Here is a 14,032-nt window from a genome sequence, read left to right as displayed (position 1 = left end):
GCTGAGGAATTGTAATGGCAGATTACAAGACGAAACACTTGATGAATTTAATATTTTACTTTGAATCAGTTTTAAAGTTTAACGAAATATGAAAATTCAGAAACAGCCTCGTTGTCAATTTGACGACTATAATTGAACAAATACATACAGAATTTCGTTCAATGCACATGTTTGGAAAAGTCACAATGCTATGTACCAAGCCACGCTGTTAAAATGCCGTCTTCATATAACGAACGCGTAGAATGATGTCCGTATGATAAAAAAAATTAATAAATGTACACTATTTGCTTTACTCAGTTTAATAAATATTCATCTAAAATACGAAAATATATCGTTGTTTTATAAAAACCACGTGTAAAACATATGACTGTTGAAAATCATTACATCCGGTAAGACTAATTTTAAAACCTGTCAAACAAACCTGTAAATATATGACAGTTGATTGAACTCTTGATCTCTCGAGTTTTTCCTCGGTCAGCCTTTAAATATATGACAGTTGGTGAGTGAGCCAAGTTTTCTATCAGCCTATAAATATATGACAGTTGGTAAGTGAGCCTAGTTTTCTATCAGCCTTTAAATAAATGACAGTTGATGAGTGAGTCTAGTATTCTATCAGCCTGTAACTGTATAACTGTTGATTAGCGAGTCCAGTATTTAGCCTGTAAACTTACTGCTGCTGATGATGCTGTAGACCATGTCCTGCTCCGCCTGACTGTTAACTGTGACCAGGTCCGCCCCCATGGACTGACACTTGGACCGGGCCATACTCCAGCTGTATTTGTTCAGGATCATCAGATAACAGTGATTGTTGTAGTCCTTCCAGTCCGGAAGGCAGACAGAGTTAGCAGGAGCTACAGAAAAAACAACAGACAGATCAGTTTAAGACAAAATGCCAACAGTTAGTATTAGACAAAATGCCAAAAGTAAGTATGTAAACGTATTACATTTGGTTGTGTATTCTTTTTAGCGTTTTTAGCGGCAAGAAATATCCGCTAATTTAATTACAACGCTAAATGTCTCGCACATATATCTATAAAGAAGAACAATAAAATATGCACTAAATCAAATCCACGCTAACTTGTTCAAAATACAATTTCCGCCAAATATCGTACGAGCTAAATATAATACATTTACAGTATTAGACAAAATGCCAAGAGTAAGTATTAGACAAAATGCCAAGAGTTAGTATTAAACAAAATGCCAAGAGTTAGTACGTACCGAATTAGACAAAAAGAAAATGGTACCAAAAAAATTGGTGAATGTATTTTACTGGAGCTCATGTAAAAAAAAATTCAAAAAAGCCTAAATGCTTTAGAGTGTAACATAAGACTTACTGAGTCCTGTTGTGTAGATCATGCTGGACTGTCTCCCTCCACATTGGTATCTCGTCAAAGGGAAACAACTCAGGTTACAGTCCGTGGCAGGTCCATATCTCCCATAGGAGTTACCACAAAAACACTTGAACTGGGCTTGCAGACCAGCATAGTAATATCCTTTGTTAAAACAATGGTGGACACACATGGGTGGCCACATTCCAACTGCGGGGTCAGTAAATGGTTCGTAGGTCAGATCTCGATCATGGGGATTGTCAGCATAGCAACCCACTCTGGTTCCAGAATCAGCACCTAAAAGTAATTTCTCCTTCAGTCAATTGATTTCATGTATAGGGATTCATACTCAGCTTTGTTTGGGTAAAGATATGCTTTATTCAGCTATTTTAAGTTTTTGAGTAAATTATACTTAACTAAGCAATCACAAAACAGTCAAAACAAATCTCAGTGAAAGTTATACATGCTTTACTTTCTTGATATTCATGCACACGAATGTCCAAGTTTTAATTTTTTTTTTTTATTTACAATAACAATATGTAGCTTATGATATATATGTTGCATTCTTGTACAGTATATTTGTCAGAATTTACATTTCTTATTACTTAAACATCAAATCTAATATAAACTACCTGGGCACCCATAAATCTCCCATCGCAGAGCTATCCTGGTATGGAAGTTTGTTGGCCACAACCTTATTTTTCTTGCTATCATTGGAATACTCAAGTAGTGTTTCCTCACAGTGTTGCTATCAAAGTTTCCTTCAAATTTCTGAAAGAATTTCCAACATTTAACATACACTGTACATATATATGCTTGAAATATGCTTTTGATAATATAGTTGCGTATTCAATGTCTTCATTTTAGTAAGGCTTTCACATTGTATTGGATCTTAATCATTCATGTCCAATCAAATTCGATTGTTTGGTTTCTTGAATTTGAATCAAGCTTTGTAAAGTGGTAGTGTGAACAAGTATGTAATTTGGGTCCTGACTTACTATGGGAACTCTGGTGAAAGCATCGTATATAAGCCACTGCGCTCCGTCCACAGAGTAAGACAGTGTGTACTGGGTGACCCACTCTGACCTCTCCTGTCGACCTTGAGTTGCTATAGCAACAATCTGTATTCCCACACCAAAATCTGCCTAGAATGTGCAACAGCTTTAATTAGAACACCATTAACAATTTCTTTAATTAATTGTCTTTATGGTTAATAATAACAAATAACAAAACTTAAATCATGTTTTATACAGTAAAACTCATTTAGTACGAACACGGATATAGCGAATTCACGGATATAGCGAAGTTTTTCTGGGTCCCCGGCAAAATTCTTAACAAATCTTTGTAAAATTTTACGGTTATAACGAACTTTGATATAACGAATTTACGGATATAGCGAACTGATTTTGAGTCCCGTTGAGGTTAAATATAATGAAATTTACATCTTTTATAATGAACTTTCAAAGATTATATAAAAATTGATAAATTGAACTAACTTTACTTCCTTTAAGCATTTGTATATAAAATTCAATTCATAAGAAAACCTTAGTTATCGAAGATATGTTTTATAATATTTGCTTCACTAACATAGTTGGTAGTAGTACTTGAAGGAAAACATGCATACGTGCGAATTCGCTATGATGGTTATACGAATTCGTTATACGGATATAACGAATTACGGATATAAAACTTAAATCATGTTTTATATATTGAATATGGGATAGTACATGTAAAAATTCTACTTTTTGTTTGTTTGGTTGGTTCAAATTATGATTTTTTAATTCTAAAAATTAAATCATTTTTTTTTAGAAATCTGTGCTTGCCCATGCGTCATAGTAGAAATAATTTTTTATAATGTAAAATAAATTCAACCCAAGAATTATTTTTGAAAGGGGATGATTTTGATTGACCTCTATGTACTGATGCGTGTCCTGGTAGAGCGGGACCCACGCCCCCGCGTATGTTCCCTGGGACGGTTGATTTAGGCGGCTCCGTGCCGGGCCATGGTCATTGTCCACTGAAGACGAGGCATTTATCAAATCATCAGGGAGCTTCTTTCTGCCATTGATAAGGGGCTCCGCATTACAACCTGCAGGAATTGTGTTTTTTACACATATCTCTGTTAAACTTATAAAGTACAACATGCCAATTAAATGCATCTCCAAGGTTTGAATGCGAGTATCATTAAAATCCTGTAATTGTTGGAATCTTTTTTCTACAATAAGTTTACAGTGGTCATTACTAGTACACTGTACTTTATGTTATTGCACTGCATTGCATGCTACTTCATTTTCATGAGACAACAGCATTGCATTCCTCTACAATACATAATTTTTGTATTCTTATAAATTCTTCCAATTACTTTATAAACAACTAGAGCAAAGCTCGTTGCAAAGCAACGAGTAGGTCTTCCGCCCTGTTTTGACTTTTGACCGGAAGTGACATCAACAAAAGAAAACAATGAGCTAAGTCGTCTCCAGTCACTTTATAATTTAAATTTTGCATCAAAAACTTAAAAAATAAGCTATTTTTGACCGGAAGTGATGTCAACGGACGGAAAATTAAGTTTTATGCTTCCAGTGACATATGGTACCCAAAAACTTGTCAAGAACGGCAAAATATGCATTTTCTGACGACTTCCAGTTTGACCGGACGTGACGTCGCCGGACGCATTTTGACGACTTCAGTAGATTAATCTTGACATTTTGAACAACTTTGCTTCTTGGACGTATTACAAATTCTCAATACTTTTTGAGATATCAGGAAAAAAACTTTTGGCCCCTCTAGATCCCTTAATTTAGGGGTCAGCCCTTTTTTCGAGATATCATTTGAAAGATCTTGTAATTCTGCACAAATTTTGTTCTATATGTTATAACAGAATATTTTTAGTTTAGAAGATAAAAAGCAAAATATGTGTAAATTTTTGCTCCTTTAGGCGTTCTAATTTTTGACCCCTATATAGCACCATTTTGAATAGAGAAATCGAAAAACAAAAACCCCTATGCACAACTTCAATCATTCTACTGTGTAAAATCAGTAAAATTTCTGCTCCAGCTTTTGCCATCTCCGAGCCTTTGTCTGGAAATGAAAGCCTATAAATTTTCGTTTAAAGGGAAATAAATCAAAACCGGAAGTGAATTTTTGAAATGCTAGACAAAATTCTGATAGAGTTTAGTAACGTCTATAAACTCTGAAAATTTGAGAAAAATCCGTTGAGAAATGAGTGAAATATGAGGTCTCAAAGTTGGCATCTAGGAAAAGGAAAAAAAAAAGAATAGTAAGAATAATCTTAATCATCAGAATCAGTAGAAGGTCTTCCGTTGGAAACGGAAGACCTTAATTAAATTTTCTATCTTATAGAATCTATGCATGAATAAAGTTCTTACAAATAAAATGTTATTGCATCATTGACATTAGTACGAATCTCCTTTATCTAATCATCTCAAAGAAAAAGATCTGTTTCAAACATTTATTCACTTACAAGGAAAACATATACTGAGGTCAATCTGTGACTGAATCAACATTGTGTAACTATGTAAATGACTCACCATGTTGGCAAACTAAAACATCAAATCTCATAGAGATTCCTCCATGGAATGTGATAGGAATGATTTTGATGTAACGAGCTTCAAACTGGAGTTTGAAAAAGTAGGTTGCTGTGTCATTGTTATTTACATTTCCAGGGATTGTCTATAATAAAATGATATTAAATATTTATTCAATATAATCATTAATCTAGGAGTGAAATAAATCATTAAGAGTGGAGTAAACCATTTTGTTCCTAGCTCACAATGTTTTTAAAGTGTCCATCTACCTTTCATTAATATTCCCCATATACTGTATGTCAAATAAAAGTAGGCATAGGCAGCAAAAATAAATGTGACCTTAATCAAATAACTTTACAATCTATAGAAAAATCTATACATTGTTTACTTGATGATTTGAAGGTGAATTCCGAAGTAGAAAAAATTTGGTTATTGCATCATACGAATGTTTTTGTCAATAAAAATTGTTTAACTTTTGACCTTGACTTTTGACTAGTGACCCAAAAATCTGTAGGTTTCATCCCCCTAACTATCCACTATCCTTTGTTCTAAGTTTGACGTATTTGTCAAATGTATCAAAGTTATCACACCACATATCAATTCTATCATTTTGACCTTTGACCCTTTATTGGTTTCTTCTCCTTAGCATCCTTCACCTATCTGTTTGTAGTAACTGAGATAAACTTGGTGATTGCTTTGAAAAACATCATTGATGTGGACTCAGAATATAAATCCTCTAGAAATGATAAAATTGATATATCCTTCTAATGACTTACCTTCACATTTCCGTAGGGTTCCTGATAGAAGTTCTCCCAGGTGTCCATGTGGTAGATGACGTTATAGGATGTGACTTACCTTCACATTTCCGTAGGGTTCCTGATAGAAGTTCTCCTGGGTGTCCACGCGGTAGATGACATTATAGGACATACTTACCTCCAAGTTTCCGTGAGGTTCCTGATAGAAGTTCTCCTGAGTATCCACGCGGTAGATGACGTTATAGGATGTGACTTACCTTCACGTTTCCATAGGGTCCCTGATAGAAGTTCTCCTGGGTGTCCACACGGTAGATGATGTTATAGGACGTGACTTACCTTCACGTTTCCGTAGGGTTCCTGATAGAAGTTCTCCTGGGTGTCAACGCGGTAGATGACGTTATAGGACGTGACCCACTCTTGTCTGATGGCGCTCCCCATGGTGGTGATTCCGCGGATTTTCATGGATTTTCCCAGATCCACCTGTATCCACTGATTACTGTCGTCTACCGCTGCCTTCCAGCCCTGGGGCAGCTTTAGGGGTTGGAGGCTGTGGAGGCGGGCGGCTGTGTTACTGTGGTTTGGGTCAGACATGGAGGACACTGTTATTTTGTTGTCATCTACAATCAGTGGCCCACTTACAGCATATTCATCCCTACAGAAATCTGAAAACCCAACCAAACCCAACCGTTTAATATAAATTTGATTGCACACAATCAGTAAATGCTTAACAAAGATTTATCCATAAAATATATAAACTTTCTTTTTTTGGCTGTTATCGTATGAATGTGAGTACTAGTTCTGACCTTCAATACAGCCCAGGATGTCCCAGCGTAAGGAGATGGCGCCGTGCCAGGTGACTGGGTACAGTCTGATAGCCTTGGCTTCTATAGGGAACTGTATTGTATTGTTCACTGTGTTCACATTGTCTGTGTTTCCTGTAAACACCTTCAGGGCAAACAAAAGTAAATGAAATTAGATAAAATACAAAAACAAAGTAAACTTTCGCTTTTTCATTTTTTTTCTGTTTTTCTTTTTGTTTTTTGGTTTTTTTTTCCACACATGTACATGAGACTCTCAAAGTGTGGCTTGGTAAACTTCTGAATGAGGAGATTGAGTTTTCACATGTTCAGTGTTCAGATACACTGTACACGATTAATTTTAAATATACTTGAAGATTGTTTTGATTTCAATCCATGACCTTGTTACAGAGGGGTTGGCACAATAAATTATTAACAATCCCCCTTCCCTCACCTTGACGGTTCCTGGCGGTTCCTCATACCAGTTCCACTCTGAGTAATAGTCGTACTGGTAACGAATCTTGTAACTTGTGACCCACTCAAGGGCATCCGAGCGACCCATTGTGACCACACCCTTGATGATGGCCATGTAATAAAATGACACCTGGATTAACTGGCCATTTGCACTGGTTTGAGCTTTCCAACCACCTGGAAAAAGTAAAATTTAAAGCAATGTTATGATCAAGAATCCTTTTAATCAGATAAACTTCAAAATAATGTGCTGAAGTTAGGAACTGCATAATATTTGACAGTTGGGTGTCTTAATTTTAAAAAGTCACTTTTTCGACCATTTTCCGCCAGTCATGTGTCTTTGTGGTTACCTTTACTTCCCGGGTATATCCTGGAGGCCTGAGCAGAGTGTCCTGTATCGTGGATAGACGAGGCCATAATCCGGTCATCCAGAACGCTGTAGTCCCCTGAAATAAGGGGCTGCCCAACACAGCTCTCTGACACAGAAAAAGTAATGTTTTATACCGGAACAATGGTTCAGTGACCATTCTTTAAAAAATGATTATCTGAAAATATACCATTATAGAGTAAGATTCAATCTAGTTATGTAAAGATGAACTTACTTGGTGTGAGTGGAGTAGGAGCACCAGCTGTAGTTGTTGGTATTATGGCTGACAAAAATATCAAAGAAAGAAAAATTAACATTCAAAAACTATAGTAAAATAAAATCCCTCTCAAAATTGATCCCATACAAGAGACCTACATTCTCTTTATAATTATAGAATAAAACTCGGTTATAACGAAGTCACTGGGACCTTTGAAATTACTTCGCTATATCTGTAATTCCTTTTATTTCCTTATAGCTTGTAACACGAGCTTTGATTGGTTACAAAGTCCGGTGTAAATATCCGTGCACCTGACTTGAGCTGGGTGTAAATATAACGTGACGTCACAATGCATACTTTCTCTATGATAAAAACCAAATAACATGACGTCACGATGCATTGTAGTACGTAGTTATATATTAATCGATAGACTGTGACAGTTGATTACACTCTGATGTTTATAAAGCATTTTTATGGGTACAGAGGAAATAAATTTGTTATCCAGGTCCAATCAAGGGTGTACGGGGATTTACCCCAGGTTGTATTCCATACACCCTTTGGGTGTATGGAATAAAACCCAGGGTAAATCCCCGTACACCCTAGATTGAACCTGGATAACTAATAATATCCGTACAAGGAATTCATGAAATTTTTGTATCTGGGGATCCAAAATAACTTCGCTATATCCATGAATTTGCAATATCCGTGTTCGAACTAAACAAATTTTACTGTAGTAAGTTTTTGTGGCGATTTAATTCAAACCACCAATAGATTAATCAAACACATCTGATCTTTGATTTGCCATGACTGATTTATCACAGTGAGGTAGTACCTGGTTTTTTACAGATGTACTGCTGTTCGTGGTCACATCGCTTGTCGTTCCACTGGTACCCCCAGGACGTGACCATCTCCATACAATCCTCCCCCGTCAACGCCTCATTGGGTTCCCCTACAAAACAAAACTCAAACACTTAAATAATGAGATATCAGGATTTCTTTTTATATACATGTACTGACAGCTAATTGCTAGATATACTAAGATAAATCACTTTGTCTTAAAGATTTAAAGATTTTCTTTAACTTTCAGTTTCAAAAGTATGTTAAAATAGGTTTTGATCTCTGAGTATACAAATCTGCAGCAAGCTATATACCTCTTTATTATAGACTGGGTCTAGCTTTATTGCTTGCTTTCTTTGTTTGGATCTTACCTGGATGCCAGTTGAGATAAGCGAAGGGTAGTGTAGCATTGATCCATTCCCAGCCACCCTCCCTTGTGGCATCAGATCCCCCAATCCAAAAGTTGGACTGAATGCTGGCATATACACCTGTACTCAGAATTCCTGTCAAATAGTAAACTCCAGTCTAACATACTATAAACAACCTTCTTAAATTCAAGTCAGTCTTTTGAATTTCTACCATATTGAAATAGAAAAGGAACAGGTGTGTGTGTAAATACCACATGCAATAATATTTTACTCATAATATTACACTTTCATTTAGTGGTCAATTTTCCAGTAGTTTCTGTAAATATTCATTTCCCTGATTTTGGACTGACCTAGGCTACATTAGATAACACACCTTGTATGTAATGTTGCTCTCTAACACTTTCTATATTGAGTAAGGTCCCCATCATTTGGTTGCAATCCCACAATGCTTCATTCCATGTCTTTGGTTTTCCCAGCACCACCTTGTAACATGTGTTACTGAGTGAGTTTGATATCCAACCCTGACCACACGCAGCATTCCAAGGAGCTGCAAAGATAATATGTCAGACCTTTAAATTTTTTTCATCTCTAGAAATATCATTCTCTATCACAACGAAGCAACAGATGAATATATAAATTTTTTTTTAATTTGAGGATACTCATGGTTTTATAAGGAATTTACGGGTGAAACAAATCACAAACCTGGGGTAGTTGATGGCTGTACAGTTGACACTGCCCCTGGTTCTGTGAAAAAGAAGAAAATTGTTTAATCTTTTAGAAAGAACCGAAAATTACTGTCGTAACAAAAGTTCGTTATATACTCCCCTGTTGATATCATTGCAGTGTATGCTAAACATTTGTTAAACATTGCTGGACTGCTTTGACAAGGAGACTGTATAGGAAATCCTAACCTGCTTTTTTTCTACATATAAAACTCAGTGGACTAGTACAGTTCTCATCATCCCAGGCCCCGGTAAAATCCTGGCGTCCAGACTTTATCTTGATGCAGTACGCACCATCATCTACATCATCAGGCTCACCAGGGAAAAAATTCTGAAACCCGGTCTACAATACATAAAGTAATAAATTTTATTAAAAAATCAAAGAATTACTCATCATTCTTTTTCATTATAAACTGTTAGTCAAAGCTGAAAAATCTTCAACTTCCCATAAGCAAGTTTCCTGTTGCTTTCAATCAACTGATAGATAATCTTACTTACATTGACAAATCTTGAATCCACCCATCTAAATTTCTGATACTCAGCACTATATTTTAGACCAATCCAAGATGTTCCAATGTCAGGTATATGTTCTGGAAATGTTTTACTTTAAAAGGTTAGATATCAACATCAAGTATTATTAGGAAACTATTAGAGCTGAAACGGATGTTCAAACATTTGCGAATGAATAGTTTTTCACAAATGTTCGAATGGTAAATTTTTTTTGCATTCAAATATTCAGTCACATGTTTAATACCCATATTTCATGCACTAAAATTATGTAGGTCTATCCACAGAGTTTTTGATCACAGTGGAAAAAGAAGCAAACAAAAGCAAATACATGTATAAGGCAGGTTGTAAACTTTGTCCACATGGTACTACTGGCCTGATAAAGACACAACGTCAAATTTATTTAATTATCTTCAAGCCAAACATTCATTCCTCATGTATCTCCAATTTAATTTAGATATATGACGATGACCACCATGATTATCGAAAGTAATAAAAGATTTTTATTGTGTGGAGAAAATATTCTGGATTAACAAACAGTATCGATGGTTCAGATTTATAATTTATAAATAATTGCAGAAATCATATATGAAAAATATACAATATATTATACTTTTTTTGAGAATGTTATATCTTAAATTTATATATAGAATAAATAAATTTACAGGATGTTTCTGGAAATGGACCGTTGTTTGTTTTATTAATACATGTATATCAGTAAAACATGGCAAGCTTCTGCTGGTTGGGTGATTGCACGTTTTACGTAATCGGAATGCAATACAGTGACCTAATTTAAAGAAGTAAAGAGGCTAATGATTGTTGATAAAGATTCTTTTTCTAAATTAGATTTTTCTTGAAAATAAACGCGAGTCTTAATGTACATTGTACATGTCAAACGACTTTGAACAAAGGTTTATTTCTTACACTTATCTTAAATACATAGATATATATTAATAAACAATAGGATTTGCAAGTGAATGAAAAGGCATAATAACTCTTTTATTTAATTACCGAATGTTCGAATACAAATCGAATAACTGTCACAAATATTTGAATATTGATTTATGGTATTCGTTTCAGCTCTAGAAACTATAATAATGCTGTTAGAAAAGAGTGCTTCAGTGAAGTATTTGTAAAAACAGTCTGTTCATAAGCAGATTTTTGTGGATGAGATACATGTAGATACCTGTGATAAAGGACTGTTCATAAGGATCTCTAATTGTAGTTAAGTCCGAGTCACCACCATAACTATAACAGACATGTCTGGCATTGGTCCAGGACTGGAGTGAGTCATTCCCAAATAAATAACAGTCAGATTTATACTGTAACCAGCCACTGTTACAATGGGTCTGGGCTGTAAACACATAAAATAACAGTCAGATCTAAACTGTAACCAGCCACTGTTACAATGGAACTGGGCTGTAAACACATAAAATAACAGTCAGATCTAAACTGTAACCAGCCACTGTTACAATGGAACTGGGCTGTAAACACATAAAATAACAGTCAGATCTAAACTGTAACCAGCCACTGTTACAATGGAACTGGGCTGTAAACACATAAAATAATAGTCAGATCTATACTGTAACCAGCCACTGTTACAATGGAACTGGGCTGTAAACACATAAAATAACAGTCAGATCTATAATGTAACCAGCCACTGTTACAATGGGTCTGGGCTGTAAACACATAAAATAACAGTCAGATCTATACTGTAACCAGCCACTGTTACAATGGGTCTGGGCTGTAAACACATAAAATAACAGTCAGATCTAAACTGTAACCAGCCACTGTTACAATGGGTCTGGGCTGTAAACACATAAAATAACAGTCAGATCTATACTGTAACCAGCCACTGTTACAATGGGTCTGGGCTGTAAACACATAAAATAACAGTCAGATCTATACTGTAACCAGCCACTGTTACAATGGGTCTGGGCTGTAAACACATAAAATAACAGTCAGATCTATACTATAATCAGCCACTGTTACAATGGATTGGGCTGTAAACACATAAAATAACGGTCAAATCTATACTGTAACCAGCCACTGTTACAATGGGTCTGGGCTGTAAACACATAAAATAACAGTCAGATCTATACTGTAACCAGCCACTGTTACAATGGGTCTGGGCTGTAAACACATAAAATAACAGTCAGATCTATACTGTAACCAGCCACTGTTACAATGGGTCTGGGCTGTAAACACATAAAATAACAGTCAGATCTAAACTGTAACCAGCCACTGTTACAATGGAACTGGGCTGTAAACACATAAAAAACAGTCAGATTTATACTGTAACCAGCCACTGTTACAATGGGTCTGGGCTGTAAACACATAAAATAACAGTCAGATCTAAACTGTAACCAGCCACTGTTACAATGGGTCTGGGCTGAAAACACATAAAATAACAGTCAGATCTATACTGCATATGAGCCACTGTTAAATGTGGTCTGGGCTGTAAACACATAAAATAAAATTTCTTGGCATTATACAAACCAGCCACTGTTACAATGGGTCTGGGCTGTAAACACATAAAATAACAGTCAAAACTCTATAAAATGTAACCAGCCACTGTTACAATGGGTCTGGGCTGTAAACACATAAAATAAGTGGTGCTGACAAACTGTTCATCAGTATATTAAAATATGGGTCTGTTGGCTGTGGAAACACTTAAAAATAACAGTCAGATCTAAACTGTAATATGCCACTGTTACAATGGGTGTGTCCTGTAATATCACATAAAATAACAGTTCAGATGCAGTGGTTTATGTAACCAGCCACTGTTACATATAAAAGGTATGGCCTGTAAACACATAAAATAAAATCAGATCTAATTATGGTAAACACCCACAGTAATAGTGATTGTGTGGCTGTAAATATGTTTAATTCAATTTAACAAGAGATGTTTTTAAAACACTTTTTTATGCCCCCCTTTCCTGGTAATATGCACATCTACAAATGATTAACAATTTTTCCAAGTCCAAGGCACATAATTGTCCAAAATGGCTCGAAATACCCAAAACAAAATTGACCTAAACATTGTCATGATAAATCTGTATTTATGAAGAGTTGCTGATTATCCGTCTTCCTTTAAAAAGGAAGACGGTATTTTCCTGTAATATGTTGAAGTTTTTAAATAACTGCAAAGTTTGACTTCTGTGCAACTATGCACTTGCCTCTCTCTCTATATAAAAGGTATGGCCATTGCCTAAAAGTGCAGAAATTCCTGGAAAAAATGCATGATGAATATGAAAATTTTCAATTATTTCATTGTGCAGTGAAATGCTGTTCAAGGCAAGGGAGATAACTTTCTGATGATCTAATTTTCGTACGACATCTACAATTTTGTCAAGATTTTCAATTCTTATAAAAAAATGACATATAAAAGGTAACAACAAAATCAGCAGTAATTGGAATTCCTACTAACATGATTTTTTGTATAGCAATAAATAAAAAGATCTCTTTAATTTCATTATAAATAAAATTTGATTTTAACTGCTTGCAGGCTTTACAATTTGTTATTATTCTTTTCCCCTTTCTTGTTTGAAGAAGTGAGTGGAATCAGCCGTTACAGGTTTGCCGAAACACATAAAATAACCAGTTTACGGAGATGACCGAGCGACAACCGTGGTAGGGCTAATGCCAGTAAAAAGCTAATGTAGAAAAATACAAAATCAAGAAATTCACAAGAACTATGTGGCCTGATAGGTGTAGATCAGTTAACTGTTTAAGATTGTTGCTAAAGACGGTAAGCTTTTTTTTAAAGCTCTACTTGTTTTAATTTCAATATGTGCAACTTCTGCGATAAAAATGAACAGAAACTGCAAATTACTAGAATTTTTCTGAGATCAAAGGGGCATAACTCTGTCCAAAATGGCCACATCATACCCAAAACAGAACTTGACCTAGATATTTTTTGATAAATCTGTATATAAAATTTCATTCCAATATGTGAAACCACTGCGAAGAAAATGAATGGAAACTGATGGTGGACCAACAGACCAACTGACAGCAGTTAAGGAATATGCCTTCCATTCTTCGAAGGAGGGCATAACAAATGTATGTACGATAACAAGCCATCACTACATAAAGACAGGACTTCAAAAAGTAAAACA

General features: G+C 35.3%; 1 protein-coding gene across 1 annotated transcript in view; it reads right to left on the bottom strand.

Moving 5' to 3' along the window:
* Nucleotides 1-14,032, bottom strand: part of LOC134239370 (uncharacterized) — an 89,048-nt gene that overhangs the window by 23,890 nt on the left and 51,126 nt on the right. Inside the window, exons 36-53 of the mRNA XM_062721549.1 lie at nt 11,101-11,268; nt 9,906-9,997; nt 9,597-9,750; nt 9,388-9,429; nt 9,059-9,232; nt 8,689-8,820; nt 8,313-8,429; nt 7,499-7,546; nt 7,247-7,372; nt 6,880-7,073; nt 6,432-6,573; nt 5,965-6,290; nt 4,877-5,018; nt 3,239-3,417; nt 2,327-2,473; nt 1,961-2,099; nt 1,335-1,625; nt 672-851 (exon numbers count right to left, since the gene is read on the bottom strand). Coding sequence (XP_062577533.1) covers nt 672-851; nt 1,335-1,625; nt 1,961-2,099; nt 2,327-2,473; nt 3,239-3,417; nt 4,877-5,018; nt 5,965-6,290; nt 6,432-6,573; nt 6,880-7,073; nt 7,247-7,372; nt 7,499-7,546; nt 8,313-8,429; nt 8,689-8,820; nt 9,059-9,232; nt 9,388-9,429; nt 9,597-9,750; nt 9,906-9,997; nt 11,101-11,268 — 2,793 coding nt within the window. The remainder of the gene's footprint in view (nt 1-671; nt 852-1,334; nt 1,626-1,960; nt 2,100-2,326; nt 2,474-3,238; nt 3,418-4,876; nt 5,019-5,964; nt 6,291-6,431; nt 6,574-6,879; nt 7,074-7,246; nt 7,373-7,498; nt 7,547-8,312; nt 8,430-8,688; nt 8,821-9,058; nt 9,233-9,387; nt 9,430-9,596; nt 9,751-9,905; nt 9,998-11,100; nt 11,269-14,032) is intronic.

The sequence above is a fragment of the Saccostrea cucullata genome, unplaced genomic scaffold (genome assembly GCF_032062105.1).
Source record: "Saccostrea cucullata isolate Sc308-1 unplaced genomic scaffold, CSIRO_AGI_Scuc_v1 ctg135, whole genome shotgun sequence".
Classification (NCBI taxonomy): Eukaryota; Metazoa; Mollusca; class Bivalvia; order Ostreida; family Ostreidae; genus Saccostrea; species Saccostrea cuccullata.
The sequence above is the reverse complement of the archived record's forward strand: the minus strand, read 5'-3'. Positions and strand labels throughout refer to the sequence as shown.